Source organism: Aricia agestis, chromosome 3 (genome assembly GCF_905147365.1).
Source record: "Aricia agestis chromosome 3, ilAriAges1.1, whole genome shotgun sequence".
NCBI lineage: Eukaryota > Metazoa > Arthropoda > Insecta > Lepidoptera > Lycaenidae > Aricia > Aricia agestis.
Genome location: NC_056408.1, coordinates 19021025 through 19038696, shown reverse-complemented (window position 1 = coordinate 19038696; position 17672 = coordinate 19021025). Strand labels below are relative to the sequence as shown.

The 17672-nt window shown below is 38.2% G+C and overlaps 1 protein-coding gene across 1 annotated transcript in view; it reads right to left on the bottom strand.

Moving 5' to 3' along the window:
• Positions 1-17672, bottom strand: part of LOC121740216 (putative U5 small nuclear ribonucleoprotein 200 kDa helicase) — a 144409-nt gene that overhangs the window by 34141 nt on the left and 92596 nt on the right. The window contains exons 18-20 of the mRNA XM_042132853.1: positions 17481-17642; positions 2577-2712; positions 270-501 (exon numbers count right to left, since the gene is read on the bottom strand). Coding sequence (XP_041988787.1) covers positions 270-501; positions 2577-2712; positions 17481-17642 — 530 coding nt within the window. The remainder of the gene's footprint in view (positions 1-269; positions 502-2576; positions 2713-17480; positions 17643-17672) is intronic.

Here is a 17672-nt window from a genome sequence, read left to right as displayed (position 1 = left end):
GCGGCATACGATCGAGAAGAGCTTTAAGATACCAACGAATCATGCTTTATCATCTCATACTATTGAAGCTACAATTAGTTTATTTGTAAACCTCAAATGCAAAATGTAAGTGACGTAACGAGCGTACAGCGAGCGTGCAAACTGTTACGTCCTGTACGCATATTAAACGTAAAATAATACTTTATAGTAAGCACAGTGCGCATATAAGTAGTTTTTGTTGTGGACAGATTAAAATTATACTAAAATAAAATAATTGTGAAAACACTTACCCTCTCCATAAGTTTATGCAGCTCCAACTTCTCCTCGTCTCTGACGGTGATGTGCTTGAACTCCCCCGACAGCGAGAACACTCGGAACAGCTCGATCTCGCCCAGGGTGGGTTTGAGGAGCTGGTTGTAGCTGTGCATGGTCTCGTGCGAGCAGTAGAAGTGGGAGGCGATGCGGCCGAGCTCCGTCGGTTGGAACACGCCGGATTTGCGCTCGTACTTTATCAGACCGGCCCTTCAATTAGAAGTTATTAAATATCAAAACTGCTCAGCGATTATTTGAAGGAAGATTTTTTTAATTTAAATTAACTTTACAACTTTACTAATATTACAAATGCGTCTGTCTGCTGAGTGCTGTGTATAGCTTTGCAAAATTGTCTATAGCTAAGCAATATTTTCCATAGCTAATGATAAAGTAATAGTTTTCTTGTACGTTACATAAGAAATAGACGCAAACTCGGGGCCCAATTCTCAATCCTCTGTAGTCTATGTCGAATTGATAGCAACCGTTTCACTCGCGCGGATAGTTTGTGCCCGCGCGGATGAGATGGCATGCAATATAAACGACATTCGACGCTTGAAAATCGGGCCCCGGCGCAGAAACCGTTATACGAGATTTATACTCGCGTCTCGCGTCGAAGCGCGAGTGTAAACACAAAGCTTGCGTCCCCCTCGAGCTCCTTTGGAAACCGCTCCCGACGCGAGCCGCGCCGCGAGACGAGCTCGAGTTTACACTCAGGGCTCGCGGCTCGTCTCGCGGCTGGTCTCGTGGCTCGCGCGCGAGTGTAACTCAGCAATTATGAGTTGTTTATATTCAGCCCTGTCGGAAAGTGGGCAGCGCGAGAATGTAAATAGACACTCGCGCTGCCACTCGTCATGCCGTTGCCGCTGCCCGACGCGGCGCGGCAAGTGTGTAGAGGACTCACTCACGTCATTACTGCCGCAGGGTAATATCGCCGGCAGCGCGAGGAGCGGCGACAGTGGCTGAATATAAACGTCCCATGAGACCAGACACAAAACTTCTAAGGCCCACTTGCGCCAGACTGGGTTAACACGCTTAAATCTGAGTTAAATTATACTTCGAATTTAAATTCACATCATGTCTTGCACCACCTAGAGTTAGAAGTTAACCTCGAGTTAATTTTTTAAATTTTTAACCCACCGATGTCGGAGGGTTAAATCAACTAACTCTGGGTTAGTAATATCAAAACTGAGATTTTTCGGTTATGACTTATGTACTTTGTTGTGTTTAGTAATAGGTACCGGTTTTGTGTTTAACCATGATAAATGATCAGTGGTTGTTATCTGATGATGATGAAGAAATTATCGAATACATTAGTTCGGACTCGTATTACAGAAGGATTGTACAACGGACCGATCTGTTGAGGGTCCCGTATTTACTCACAAAGAGACAAAGATTTCCATCGACGATTTCGCCTAGAAAAGAAACTGTTCTCTTTTTATTAAATAAAATTGAAAATAATTGCAATATACAAATGAGCATAAAAAGGAATTCCCTACCAAAGTTTAATAATAATATTATCATTGGATTAGTGCGTCTTTAGTGAAATCCTTTATAAATAGGTAGACTAGATAAACATTGGACACAAGTGTTTCTTCCCAATTTAAGTATATCATTTTCCGCTTAATTTATTTGCACAAAATATCACAATTCACAACACAATGCGACATAGAACCACGTGTCATTTCAAATCTGACATAAGGAGATAGCCTTATTTAAAGTACTGTGGAGCGAGAGAGAGCCTGATACATGGGCGTACCCAGGTTCTGGGCCAGGGGGGGGGGGGGGGGGCAAATTGCCCAGGTTCTGGTGCCAGGGGGGGGCAAATCACCCAGGTTCTGGGCCAGGGGGGGGGGGGGGCAAATCAGATTTTTCATAAGCTAAAAATTAATAATTTTTTGTTGTAAAAATATTGTATTGCAAACAAATTGCAAAAATTCGTTCTTAATTTTTATAGATAAAAGTACTAGATAATATACTTAGTAGGGACGTCAACATGATCCAGGGGGGGCAGCTGTCCCTCCCTGCCCCCCCTCGGTACGCCCATGGCAGTATACTTAAATTATTCAGCATTCGCTCTATCATATTTGGCTGTATGTACAAAGAATGAATGAACATGACATAAGCCCGGGTTAGTTGACTCTGGGATAAATTCTTCTGGTGCAATATGTAGTATGAGTTAAAAATTAAAAACGTTAACACTGAGTTATTAAGCCCCGGGTTATTTATTTAACTCAAAGTTTTGACGCAAGTGGGTCTAAGAAGTTAGTCTTAAGGTTTCGACTCACTTGTCCAACAAGCAGGCGGCAGTGTGCACGAGGTCGGCCCTGTGCAGCTCGAGCAGGGAGTCCTCCTGCAGCTTCTCCGGCGAGATGCCGTACAGCGCCGGCTGACGCAGCATCCGGATGTAGAGGTACGTGTAGCCTGTGGTGAGCATGATGATCAATGTCATATTAATAGACTTCAACCATAAATAAAAGAGTATAATTCGTATGTGTATAATGAAAGATATTATATTTATTAACTTGTTGGGCTTAATTTTAGACTCAGGGCTGTCTGAAACCAAACGTTTTTAATTATATAAATAAAACGTCATGAGGGCTTTGGCAGGTGTTTCCTGGGGCTCCCATCCCTTTTCCCAAAAAAATTCTTTATCAGCCATTGTTCGGTCGAATTAGCCGACATCTTTGTGTCTAAAAAGTTATAACTTTTACCAATGACAAGTTAGATTGTCAATAGGTTCATTGCTAAAATATGACTTGAAAATTGCACATTGGAGAAGTGAATAAATATACTTATTACGCAATTACAGCCTTTAAGTTAAAGAAACACCTTATAGTAGTTTCAACATGGTCCATCGAGCAATCAACCAAGTAAGATTTATAGTTTTGTGGTCGAGGAGGTAAGTAAACAGTGATTAACTAAAAAGTGGGAAGCGACAAGAACCCAAAAAAAGCAAAGAGGCTAAATAATTTGTAAAAATATAGAGAGAAGATTATGATTATAGAACTTAAATAAAAATCATAAGTCATTGCAGAAAATTTCATAAGTCAAAGAGTTCATCACAGTCATAGAGAAAGGTTTTATTTGAAGGAAAAAGTATATAAACAGCTAGCCAGAGCGAAGTCATTGAGTCAATTAAATTTCATCTTCGCGGAATACTAAAAAAATACTACCTTAACATACGAGTATGAGGGAATGTCTACAGTTACAACACAAATCGAGCCGACATTAAATACAAGGCCTATTTCCCCTATGAGCGACGATCCTTCAGATGTGAATGCATTGACACCAGGTAATTTTCTAATCGGAGAAGGCGCTTCTCCAATAACAGTACCTGAACAACGTTATCTAGAGAAAAATGTCAACAGGCTCGATAGATGGAAGCTGACACAAAGAATGTTTCCGAATTTTTGGGAAAGATGGTCTAGAGAATATTTGTCAAGATTAAAAGAAAGGAAAAGGTGGTCAAAAAATTAACCTAATATATCTATTGGTAAACTGGTATTATTAAAGGAAGACAACATTCCCCCTGGAAAATGGGTTATGGCCTTATGGCTCGTGTCATTGTTACTCTTCCTGGAAAAGACAATTTGGTACGTGTTGTGACCGTGAAAAATAACATTTTGAAAAGACCTGTAACTAAAGTGTGTTGTCTTCCAACAGACTGATATAATTTTTAGTTATCTTGTTTTTTAATATTGAGTTTGCTTATATCAGAATTGTATTTTTGTTGGTTTTAGTGTTCTATCTAAAAAAATGCTTTGTTTACATGTTCAATTAGAGCTTAGAACTTAATTATTGTTGTTAATTAAGGACACCACTAGATGTCCTTGGTGGGCGGCATGTCCAGTTCAATATTGCTACCTATTTTATATTTAAAAAAAGCATAAGTACTTGGCAGGGATAAATCAGAAACCCTTTACAACATAACCACATAATTAGCATCATCTTTACTCTTCACAATACCTGTAGACAAGAAGTGAAGCAGACTTCTACCAATATGATTAAGAAGACTGCAGAAACAAGCTTCAAAATTCATTACAGGGGAAATGACTACCCAATGGAGAATGCGGTCCTAAAAATTGAATGGGTAAAGATATTAAGAGAGTCTAATCTTGAGTACCAAGACTTCTCTCAGACAGATGTAACCAACTGGTATGGAACAATGGGACCGTATTTAGATATGTTCTCCGCTTACGCGTTAAGAACCAATGAATTGCGATTAGGACACAATAATATGCCTATAACCAAGGTAAATGGAATACACAAAAGTTTCCCAGTGTCGAAGTATGGACTATCTGGTGCTCACCATCTACTGTTAGAGGGCACTTCCTTTCCACCCGAGCGGAGATATCCATCGTACAAAGTTTAGGTCCCATGACTGCCTGGATATGTATGATAAGAAGCAAAGGAATTTACCGACGCAAATATACAGCAGCAGTAAAACGGGCAATGTCCCACATCCCTTGCATTGACGATATAATTGAGCTCACTAAGACAACAAACAGCAACAGCAAGCAAGCATCCGAGATCTCCACATTAACTACTTTGGTAGCAGAGATATTGTTGGTAACAACAGCACGACCGGCAACCAGAATGTTTTACCCAATCACTTTTTTGCAGCGGTATGGAACAGCTATCAGAACCCCAGAGAATTCTGTGAATTCTTCAGCTCAACAGGTGCAGGAGGGTGGTACACCTATAAAAAAGCTTGTCAACTGTCCTGCAAATTTAGTATATGCGGGCAGATTGAATCTGAAAAGGCATCCCAGATCGTATACCATAGCATTTTTGAAACGTACAAAGAGACCTATCTATACTGTTCCAAATCACAGATGTTTCGTTGTGGTTCAATAGAGAACAACTTGGAACCTGTTTTAGGCAACATGGCAGCAGTTCTAACATTACAAGAATAGAGTTACCTTGGATAAGATATTACGCTAAAATGTCATGTGCTAATCAAACCGGACTACTGTCGGGAGTATATAACCAAGTGATGACAGTTCCCTGCTTTAGTGGATATAGGATTCATCGATTCGACGAGACATTCTTCGATCATATTGAGAAAAAGAGAATATTGAGCAATACTGGTAAACATTGTCTCAGATTATAAATATACTGACTAGCGCTTTGGAGGAAATGCACTCAACTCTTCGTAAAGAAAATGGTAAGCTGCAAATGGGTACCACAAAATGGAGGGATATGTCCACCCTAGAGTTGGGTACTCCTGAGAATGAAGTCAACATTAGGTTGAAAGAACAGGGCAAGATATTCCTGGGAAAGAATTGATTTACTTTTTTGTTTTCTCTCTGTTAATCCTTTCTTCCCACTGTTTTAGTGATTCTGCATCCAGCTTATTTACAAGTATATGTACCACTCCGATGCTGTTTAGTCCGCTCAAGCAGTCGGTTGTGGTATCCAGTACATACTTTATTGCACTAGCAGATTCATACGTGCAGTTTCTGATATTGATCAATCTTTGTAAGTAGGCATTGGCTATGATCCTTCTATTACTATACCGTCCCTTCAATTTTTCCCAGGCTTGTTTATAATTATTTGCGGTGACCGGTATATTGCGAAGTAAGGCTGCCGCCTCCCCGACTACGTGCATCTTCTATCGGAGTGAATTTATTTACAAATGTTGGAAAATTTTCGTCTGTGCTTGTTCTTTTTTGTTCGAACAGCTGTAGAGCTTCTAGCATTGCGATATTTGTCTTTGTGTACTCTTCTTCGCAATTATAATGTTATATATCTTCCGTTACGTATGCAGTTTTTCTTATTTTTTTTCTGTCGTATGTATTATAAAGTATATGATGATTCTCCTCTAGTCTGTTCCATATTTGTTGAAGTAGCCGTAACTTTATATTAACATAGTTTGGACTTTGCTCTTCCTTAGGCAAAGACATAAACTTCATATACATATTGGATATTCGCTCCGAAAGTTCTAACTGACTATTTATAACACGTTCCATTTTTTCTGTTTTTAACCCTTAATAGGGCCATGGTATCAATGTACCACATTGCATTATGGGGTTTTGAACAAACTTAATGTTTATAAATGTACCACAAAATGTCATTTTAAGCGAGTAAGTGAATGATTCTACAAAATGAATCATCAATCGCGTGTATCCGAACGGAAATTTTTGAACGATCCTGTTTTAAAAAAAAAACTGTCAGTGGCTGGTTATTTTCGCGCGTGAGGTGTTTTTTGTGAAAAAATGTCGAAAAAAAATCCGGTAAGTGATATTGTATTTGTTTTTTTCAGAGCTTATAAAAGAAATGTAAATATAATAGTTTTAGTATTGAGATTGTGATTCAAGAACTATATGAGTGCAAAGTATGTGGTACATATTTCGACCAAAGCCCATTAAAAATGTGGTTTTCTTGTATATTTACCTATTTTGTTCGTATTCCAGAGGCCTAAGAAACACACAAATCTTGGCTGCAATGCAGTCAGAGTCATCAGAAGATGATGATGAGAACGAAGTACTTGGATGTAGGGATGATCCATATCCAGACTTTAATATCAACAATGCTTTAGATAAAGTTGAAGATTGTGCAGATCGTTTTTCATTGGAAGAGCTGAAGAGCGTTTTAGAATCTAATTCAAGTAAGTACTTGATTATTAAATTTTACAACTGCTTCATAGTTTTTCAGTGTAATTAGAAATACAGTTATTCGTTAGGCATACGTAACTTACATAAGTATTTTTCTATCTCAAGTGTGGATATTGTCAATTGGTTTTACAGGTAACAGATCTATGTTTGCACCATGCAGCAATATTGCTGCATGATGCAAACATAGATGCTGGCATAATAATTATTTATAGATATTTTTATATCTTATACATAGGTCACACAGCTGGTCCAAGGAAACGGTCTGCGTCGAAGTCACATCCTTGTGAACAAATTACAAGTAAGTGTACCTACATGTTACAGCTTTTTTACAGTTTTTAGAGTCGGTGGTAATGTTAGGACACTTAAGTTTGTCATCCCGAGTGACATAGGATACCAAATTTTTTTTAAAGTATTGTCATACATATTCACTTTCGCTCTGACAGGTGACACCACCTGTCAGAGAGGCAACGCCGCCTGCCAGAGAGACGACGTCACCCGCCAGAAAGACGACACCACCTGCCAGAGAGCCAACGCCGCCCACTAGAGAGGTAACACCGTCAGTTCACCAAGAAACATTGCGGGAATTGATGACGAAAACGAGAAACTGGTCAGGTGAGGTACCAAATATTCCACAAAAATCTTTTGGTTAAAATTTTACAGACCACAAAGGAGTACAACAATAGAAGTTTACCACTAGATTACTTTTTGGACATGTTTCCGAACCACATATTTTCCACCATAGCTGTAAATACAAATAAATACGCTGAGCATATGTTCTCATTAAATTGGAAGCCCACTGATGCCATTGAAATTAGAGCTTTTTTAGTGATGATAATTTTAATGGGTGTGCATCCTCTTTCTAGGATTGACTTGTATTGGTCTTCAGATCCGCTGTTTTATAACCCAGTAATTGCAAAAGTAATTCTTGCAAAAGGTTCAAAAAATTAACTGAAAATCTACACTTGAATGATAAAGCAGCAGAAGTCCCACGAGGTCACTTCAATTATGACAAACTTTGCAAAGTGAGAGAAGTGATGAACGTCTTAAATGAAACCTTTTTAGAGAACTGTACCCCAAGCAGCAGTCATTCTATAGATGAAAGCATGGTGAAGTTTAAAGGAAGAAGCACCATGAAACAGTACATGCCACAAAAACCCATTTTTTTTATGAAATAAGGGGGCAAACGAGCAAACGGGTCACCTGATGGAAAGCAACTTCCATCGCCCATGGACACTCGCAGCATCAGAAGAGCTGGAAGTGCGTTGCCGGCCTTTTAAGAGGGAATAGGGTAATAGGGGAGGGTAGGGAAGGGAAGGGAAGGGAATAGTTGAGGGTAGGGAAGGGAATAGGGTAGGGGTTAGGGGATTGGGCCTCCGGTAAACTCACTCACTCGGCGAAACACAGCATTAAACACCATTAAACGGGGATACAAGATATGGGCTAGATGTGATGCTGAAAGTGGATATTTGTACCAGTTTGATATATATTGTGGAAAATCTAGCGTATCATAGGAAGACGATGGTGGATTAGGATTCAATGTCGTGACAAAATTATGTAAATTTTTTTACAAGTTTGCCCCTCCCTACTCGAAACACTTCACCAACGGAATATTTATTCTGTTGGCACCATAAGAACAAACCGAAAAGATCTACCGCAAGCTATTCTGCCAAATAAAGGCCAAATGGCCAACAAAGAAGCAAAATGGAAGTCGGTGAATTTATGGTTCAATATAATAAACCTATTTCCGTTATCAAGTGGCGAGACACCAAAGACGTTTTCATAGCAAACACAGCCTTTAATCCAAAGGAAATCGTAACCATCATGCGGAGACAAAAGGACGGGACAAAAAAACCTCTTTGCCCAGTTGCAGTAGCAGAATACACAAAGAATATGGGCGGAGTCGATCGCCTTGATCATTTCAGGTCGTCTTATTCGATCGGAAGGAAGTCCAGACGAAACTGGTTCCGCTTGTTTTGGTTCATGCTGGAGTCCTCTGCTATTAATGCGTATATATGTTACCAGCTGACACATAAGAAAACAAACAACAGTCACATAGATTTTAGAGTAAGACTTGGCAGAGGGCTTATAAATAATTTTAGTACCACCAGTCTACAACCAATCACTTATAAAAACAAGAAAGGAGGTGTATTTGGAGTGCCGGATGAAGTGAGGTTAGCTAATGTGGGGTTGGGGTTGCACATGTCCTGCAAAGGTAAAAGAAGGCGGTGCAAATTTTGTAGCACAAGACGCGAGCAGCGCCGCACAAATATTATGTGCAAAATATGCCTTGCTCCTTTATGTGTAATACCTTGTTTTGTTTTTCATGTAAACCAGTACTGAAAATAATATAATTTGATAAATACTAAATTGGTTTCTGTAGTTTTAATACAATTTGCTACACACCAACAATGAGTTTTGAGTTTCTATGAGTTTCCAAATGAGTAATGGTCATATAGGGCCCACATATTTTTTACTAAACGGGCAATGGTCTTATAGTAACCACATGATTTTTCCAATAAAAAAAAATTAAATATCAATTTTTTATTTTTATAAGTTTATTTTATACATTTATAGGAACCCAAATTCAAAAAATCACAAACATCCATATACTTTTGATACCATGCCCTAAGGGTTAATTATTATGACAATATTTACAAATTATCCTTTGTCAAATTCTTATTTTTTCCAAATTGACACTGTTGTCAGTCTATTCGATGACGTCTCTCTGGCTAGCTGTTTATGTACTCGCCTTTTCTCTATGACTATAATGACGTCTTTGACTTATGAAATTTTCTAAGAAGAAAATAAAATGGTACAGAGAAATTGGAAATTAGATCCAAATAACGGTAAAGATAAAAGAATCGTGTTTGCTTCTTCATTGGACAGGTTACAAGTAGTCATGTCATGGAGATCAATTATTTCAATCTATGCATTTTCTACCAGAGAACAGTTCTCAATATTAGCCAGTGGCACAATAGAACTAGATTCTAATGGGAGGCGTATCATTTCAATAATATTAAAAAAAAGAGTAAATATTTTGGAGTCTCCTCGTTACACAGGTTTTCTTGGATTTCTTGTGTGCATAGAAAGTGCAAAACGCTTATTTAAAAACTTAGTTTTGGCTCTTAATGCACAAATGACATACTTACCCCTGCACAAAATAAGCCAGGATCATCGAAGTTTTTTTTTCAGTTGTTAGAAGTTACGGCGGTTATTCAGATAATCCATCTGCTCGTCAATTTGAAGCCATTTATAAAAAAATGTTAGTCCATACTGAATTGATACGGAATGAGAGAGGTACAAAATGTATCCCAATTACCACTAGAAAAATTTCAATTCTTGATTGTACGTCCGCGATTGAAAAAATCAATTCTAGCTCGCAACAAAAGGAATTCGATCGCAACAAAAGCAATTCGAAAATCCTTCAGAAAATATTGACATAATTACAGAAATATAGGCACAAACATATTTATCAGTTATCACCTTTTGGCGAAAAAGTTGTAGATTATATCGCAGGCTTTTTAGTATTTTCTATTTAAAAAAAAATTAATTCAACACATGTATAAAATGTCTATGTGGTCAACCGAATGAGATAAGTTTAGCATATCAAAAAAGTAGAGGCGGTCTTGCCCAAGTAGCACAACTTTCTGCTTATGAGCTTTGGAGTTAATATTTGCACTGCAAACCTAGAGCGGCCACTCCGCAGCCCAATAGGCACAGCTTTTGCAACCCTTGGTTCTATTGGAACTCCAGAATAGTAGCACTACGTTGGCACATAACTGACTGCAAAGCTCTTTAATGGGGTGTGATCATCATAACAAACATATTTGTAACAGTTGTACTGTATGTATATTTTACTATTAGAGAAGTTGATTCCTATGCAGAATATGGCGGACCCAAGTAATCCAACCATCCAACTGATGACAGCTATACATTAACCGACCTAATGATGTACGGTAGGTCAACTGCCTAGGGATCAATTGCTTCGGGTACGTACGTCGTACCGGTAGTAATCAAAGTAGCAATATTATAAAGAAACTAGCTGACCCGGCAACGTTGTTTTGCCATATAAAGTACTTCGCATTCATATTCTGTTTTAGATACAAGGAATAAAATTCATGGTCTTATGTTTGATTATTGTGCCATAATATTGTTATAGCCTTTCTAATTATGTTTTCAGAATGCCATTTAAAATAGTTGAAACTTTGAATGAACAACTTAACAGAAAGGAACTATGTGTGTGCCCGTCTTTGTGGAAAAAAAGAGGCCTTTTACACTGGCCGAAAAAAAAGTAAAAAATTATGCCGGATTGAAGACTCTGGACAAAAATTAATTGCATAGTAATAAGGAAAAACATAGTGACCTATGAAAGGGCAGACAAACAATTGATATAAATGTTAGATACGTAGGTACCTATTCGATTAAAGAACTTGAGACAATGATGGTTAAAAATCAATAAAAAACATACTTTTCCCCTGTAACCTCTGTTATTACTAATTTGAGAAGAAAAATCTACGGGACACTCTCTTTAAATGGCGATTGATCTCGAACTTGGCGCATTATTTTCGTTTGTTTCCAAGAAATGCCCAAAAGTACTATAAAATTAAGAGAGCTTTATACAAAACTTAATTACTCTTAAGTAAGTAATTAATTAAAATAAACTTTTAAATTATTTTAATTAACTACTTAAGAGTTTTAATTAATTAAAATTTAATTAAAATAAACGGAATTTTGAAATGGCCAAAAAACTGCTTAGATGTGCGCAAATTGGGCATGAATGAAAATTGCTCACCTGCAACTGGATGGTCAGCCACAAGACGTCGAGAAAAAAGACACTCAATACCGTCCTATTCGAAAGCAGAGAGAGAATTAGGGCTTATGCTTGAAAGAAGCGATACGGATGACACCGACAAAGAAATACAAAACAATAAAGTACAATTTAAAAAATAAAACGTGAACTATCTATATACTCTGATAATAAATTTAGTATATATTATAGCGCCGCTGGGCGGTGAGGCTAAGTACTTATCGGACTGCCGCCCTAGTAATTCGAAACTCAATAGTTACAACCGGACAGTTACAGAGTTGTCTAAATCAGAGAAAAAAGGCGCCTACGACATTGTACATAGCTATTTTTGGACTGAATCTGATGCAAAGCATGGAGCTATCGAAATAGGTACATGCGTTTGGAAATATTTGGAAGAAGTTAGTAAAGGACGCGAAAGATCCACTGTACATAATATTTTATTCTGACAATTGCGCTGGCCAGAACAAAAATAAGTTTATAATGACGATGTACATGTATGCCGTTCATCTCTTCAATATTCAAAGCATTACACATAAATTTCTAATCCGAGGTCATACACAAAATGAGGCAGATAACATACACAGTTTGATAGAAAAAGAAGTTAAAAAAATCTCAAATCTGGCCCAATATACACTGCAGTTCAATACAGAACACTAATTAAAAATTCAAAGAAATCTAATCCTCCAATCAACGTTCATGAGCTTACCTATGACAGTATATTAGACTTTGAACAATTGCAACAGGAGTGGAGATTTAATTTTGGAACGGATGAAAGCGGCCAAAACGTTAATTGGAATGAAGTAAAGGTGCTTAAAGTGACTAAAGAGAATCCTTTCATATTCTACTACAAGTCATCTTACAAGGACGAAAATTACAGAGAAGTGAATGTGCGAAATAAACGAAGGAAGATAAAATTTGCCTGAACGCAGCATACACGGAAAGACAATAAGCGCTAACAAAAAGAAAGACTTGAAAGAGTTAATCACAACAAGTTTGATTCCGCCTTATTACGCTAACTTTTATAATTCTATTTTATACTTTTTTTTTTTCTACTCTCTTTTTCTAAAGTCAGTTTACATTATTAAAACGCTGACTTTTATAAGAGTTGTCAAGAGCAATAACAGTTATACACAAGCAAATGAATACAAAATACCTCGAGAGTAGTTTTTTGTCACGCTACGGTATCTCAGTGTACAACCGGATGAGCTCTTGATTTTATTAAAGTTCCTAATACGACTGATTACTGTAATAATTATAATTTTTAAAACTAAACTAAATACTTTAACGTTGTTCGTGGCGGCCGAAAAGGAAGATCTTCCGACCGAGCGAGATAGCATGCTCGGTCAGGCCGAAGCCCACTGACGTCATTTCAGACGTTGTATATATCTTGCCGTTCTCCGAAACTTCGATAGCGCGATGCAGGAATGTTAGACTATTTTCTGGATTCCAGAAAAACCAACCAACATCATGAGTTACCAACGCAGGAGCGATTTTCGCAATCGACAACCCCCTTCACTACAACAGCGATCGAACAACCGACCGCAATCTAACCAAAATTGGCGCGAGCCTGAAGATCAAGGGCCCCCCCCAGCGGCCCCTAATCGTCGTAGCCGTCCACCGAGCCAGCGTAAGAGAGATGCTATACGGCAGGATGCTTTCCGCGAATCCAACCCAAAATCTTTACAAGCATTGAAAGATATTGAAGATAAGATTAATAAAGCTTTGTATTTTGGGTTTGGTGATTCAATAACCGCGGAGAAGCAGGTTGACTTTTCCACCCAGAAGACCGCCGCCGTCGTACCCGTAACTACTCGGGCTGTGGGTTTCTACACTCAGTGGACGTTTAAGAAAGTCTACGAGTTGTATGGACGTAGGCCGGACCGCATACCGGAATGTTCGCCGTATGCATTTTATCACGTCGGGGTCACCAATTTAACGTTGTTCGTGGCGGCCGAAAAGGAAGATCTTCCGACCGAGCGAGATAGCATGCTCGGTCAGGCCGAAGCCCACTGACGTCATTTCAGACGTTGTATATATCTTGCCGTTCTCCGAAACTTCGATAGCGCGATGCAGGAATGTTAGGCGAATTGTGGGTACCGCCACAATACTAAAAGCAGTTTTGATTAAAAAAAATGCGAATTATTAAATAACTGCTAAGAAATAAAAAGATTTTTTACGCAATATTTCTACCCTTTTATTTTTACCTTACTTTTAAACTGTAGTAAACATGAAACGTCCGAATAAAGCAATAGCATTTTAAAAATTAAACTGAACTATTAAGAATGATTTCGAAGAGAGTCAAACAAATTAACACTATTTTTAATACTAAACTGAAATAAGTCAGAAATAAAAAAAAAAAGTTATTTTACTAATTAAATATAAATAATTTTATTATATTGTATACTTATTTAGAACGGCTACACTTCACCCAGCAATTCAAGACTAAGTAACTAAAAATAGAATAGTAAATAAGTGAAAGACATCAAAATGTTTCCAACAAGGTAAAGGTTTAAAACTTTGATAGCGATTTCCCACAAAAGTGATTTTTTGGCTTATTTCGGTTTATTAATAGACGACTTTGGAATGCGCAATGTCCTGATTACACAAATAGGGGACTAAGGGAAGATGCAAGGAGAAAAATAAGCCAGGAAATGAACATTCCAATAGCTGAATTGTTAAAAAGGCAGTGATGGCGACAGCTTCCGAATGTGCAGCCTCATGGTGGTTTAGGGCAAACTATACGCACGCGCGGTCTCTATTCGACTTCAAGTTCGAGCGTCGATGCTGGCTCGGCCTTACAATGGCTCGGCCTTGCCGCGCGAGGCAGCTTCGGATTAGAAAAATACAGAACGAGTCGCCTCGCGCGGCATGCGTACCGCGGCAAATGTCCGAGGCTGCCTCGCGAGGCGGCTCGCTCGGTCAGTACGCGGCTAATTAGATATTGCTACAATATTGGACCCAAGACTTAAAAACTTCATTTTGAAGATGCTTTGGCGTGCGCAAATGCAGTCAGTAAAATTGAAGAGCTGATTTTTTAAAAATCAGCAAGACGAATATACTGCGGAATCTGACTCTGACAATTCAGACTATAAAATACAGTTCCCAAATTCCAAAGTTATGCATTATGACTATTAAATATATTTAACTATGGTGGCTAGCTCAGTTCTATCTGAACGACTTTTCTCAAAGGCCGAACCAAGTCTTACGAAACAAAAGCAGACTGCAATCCAAAAGGGCAAAAGGTACTGGGTTTTATAAATCTTTCATATCGGTATGGTATAAAAAAAAGCTGCTATTCTTGACGCGCAGATGCTACACATGGCCATGAATTTTTGCCGTGTTGTCATAGCTTTTGGGTGAGTTAAAAAGAAATTAAAGAAAGAAGACAGAATATATTCACTGATATATTCTGTCTTTTATGAGGCAAATTATGAAAATAAACATCAGTAGTTCCCCATCAAAATTTTTAGTCCAACTTATACAGACTAGTGACATTGAACTTTAAAGCATGATGGAAAAGATTTTACAAAAAAAAGTGTTTCTTTTATTGTCCTGGGCGAAATATCCCCTAATCTAAAAAAGTTAGTTTTTTGATTTCTCAGAACTAGATGATTGCGACAGATATATCAATAAAGTAATATAAAGACTAAAATATATTATAGCCTATGTCACTAAAAAAATGATTAAAATCGATTCAGCAGTTTTGATTTTAAATAATTTATATTCATTACTACCCGTGGCCCGCATTGGTCGGTACCTGCTGCCGCAAAAGCTACGTTCCGCAATTTTCAAATCTCTTATATCTTCAAAAATATTCATTTAAGTATTTAAATCATAATATGCTGTAAAGGGCCATAATCAATAATAATGTATTTAAAGTATTTAATTAAACAAGGACTATTGCCGTATTGGTTTATACGTGGGAGAGCCATGCTTCATCACGAATGGGCCGGCTCGACCGGAGAAATACCACGTTCTCACAGAAAACTGGCGTGAAACAGCGCTTGCGCTGTGTTTTGCCGAGTGAGTGAGTTTACCGGAGGCCCAATCCCCTACCCTAATCCCTTCCCTACCCTCCCCTATTCCCTTCCCATCCCTACCCTCCCCTATTAACCTATTCCCTCCTAAAAGGCCGGCAACGCACCTGCAGCTCTTCTGATACTGCGAGTGTCCATGGGCGACGGAAGTTACTTTCCATCAGGTGACCTGTTTGCTCGTTTGCCCCCTTATTTCATTTAAAAAAATTGCTTCGAAAATTAGCCATTCCTTGAAGTTAAATGTAAATGACAAACAAATGTTATTGTGGGATATCTATCGTTAAACTATACGTTTAACGATATACCATCGCAGAGTTTTCTGTAGCCCTTTTCAATGTGTACAATACTTGGTACATTATTTACATGAAGAATAGACCACGTGAAAGGACATAGGTTTCTTTTTTGCGGAAAAATGTACGGTTTCCGTGACATTCCTAAATTACGCGGGCGAAGCCGCGCGGAAGGCGGAATATATCCATTAATAATTAATGTATAATGATACCCTTCCCGCGAGCGCATCCCCGCATTGGTAGCGCGCACTTCGAAACGGGCGTAAATCGCAATATTTTAATTTCGCCATAACTTCTAAACCAAACGTCAAATTTTAATCATTCAAAGACCAAATATATTCTACATAAACTGTACTTAGTGATGAAATAATTTATTTTGATAAGGATTATTAGCATGAGTAAAATAAATCCGTTTAAATGTTGTCCAAAAAAAATCAAGATTTTTAAATAAAAAAATGGTTGTTGTGCCTCACTTGACATAGATAGGTATAGTGTGTCGCGGACATTTTTGTAGATATTTATAAGATCTACATTTACTTAGAACATTGTATAGTTCTATCTTTTATAGTTTAGGCAGCGTACGCAAAATAAGTAAATTTTCTGGTTGTTTCCGAAAAACTGAAATATCTTACGGAACCCTATATTTTCCAAAATAAAAAGTAGCCTATGTTACTCGTAAATAATGTAGCTTTCGAATGGTGAAAGAATTTTTAAAATCGGTCCAGTAGTTTTTGAGCCTATTCATTACAATTAAACAAACAAACAAACAAACAAAGTTTACCTCTTTATAATATTAGTATAGATGAAACAGTTTGTAGACGAAATAGCGATATACGGGGTGTAACAAAACTCGTGTCGCCGCGGGGGCTCTTTCCCATAAAAAGTGAAAAAAAAAGGTCTTTCATCAATGCTACTTTCACAGTGAACTCTCTACAAGGAACACGTACACGTCCTATAGTATTATCACTTAGTTTTTTCACACTCTGTATAGCCAGAATAAATTTAACAATTTAACACTCTGTAAAGGTGGCTTTCCGATCCTCTCAGTACGCGGCCGGATCGGATTAAAATGACACTTTAATCTTTATGAACGAAGATATAGGTTTCATTTTCAACCCACATTGGTCTAGCCACCCTCGCCGACGCTGCTTTGTAGTAGGGCTAAGCAAAATGAAACCTATGGCCTAGTTCATAAAGTGGCATTTTATTTAAATTATTTTCGGTCGTGGTCGCGTGCTGCTTGTCTTGGAAAGCCACTTTAAGGGTCTATTGAATTGACGGACTTCAATTGCGTGAGAAATCATGCAAGTTACATTGAAATCTGTCAAATCCATGTATTTTCTAGAAATACATCTCACGGCAGCTACGCGTCGCGTTGCAGTCTGAATTGACCCTTAGGCAACGCGACGGACAGTATAGCTATCTCTTTCCCACTCACCGAGCCACGTGACCGCGTCGCGCACCGTCTGCACGGAGCCGAGCACGATCTCTGCATTGAGCATGTCGGGCAGCTTGCTCACCAGCTGCGACTCAATGGGCAGCTGCTGGTTCAGCAGCGACAGGTAGTACTGCAGCTCCGAGTGGTTCGTGATCAGGATACCTGCAGAAACAAATAAAAGTTACAGTAAAA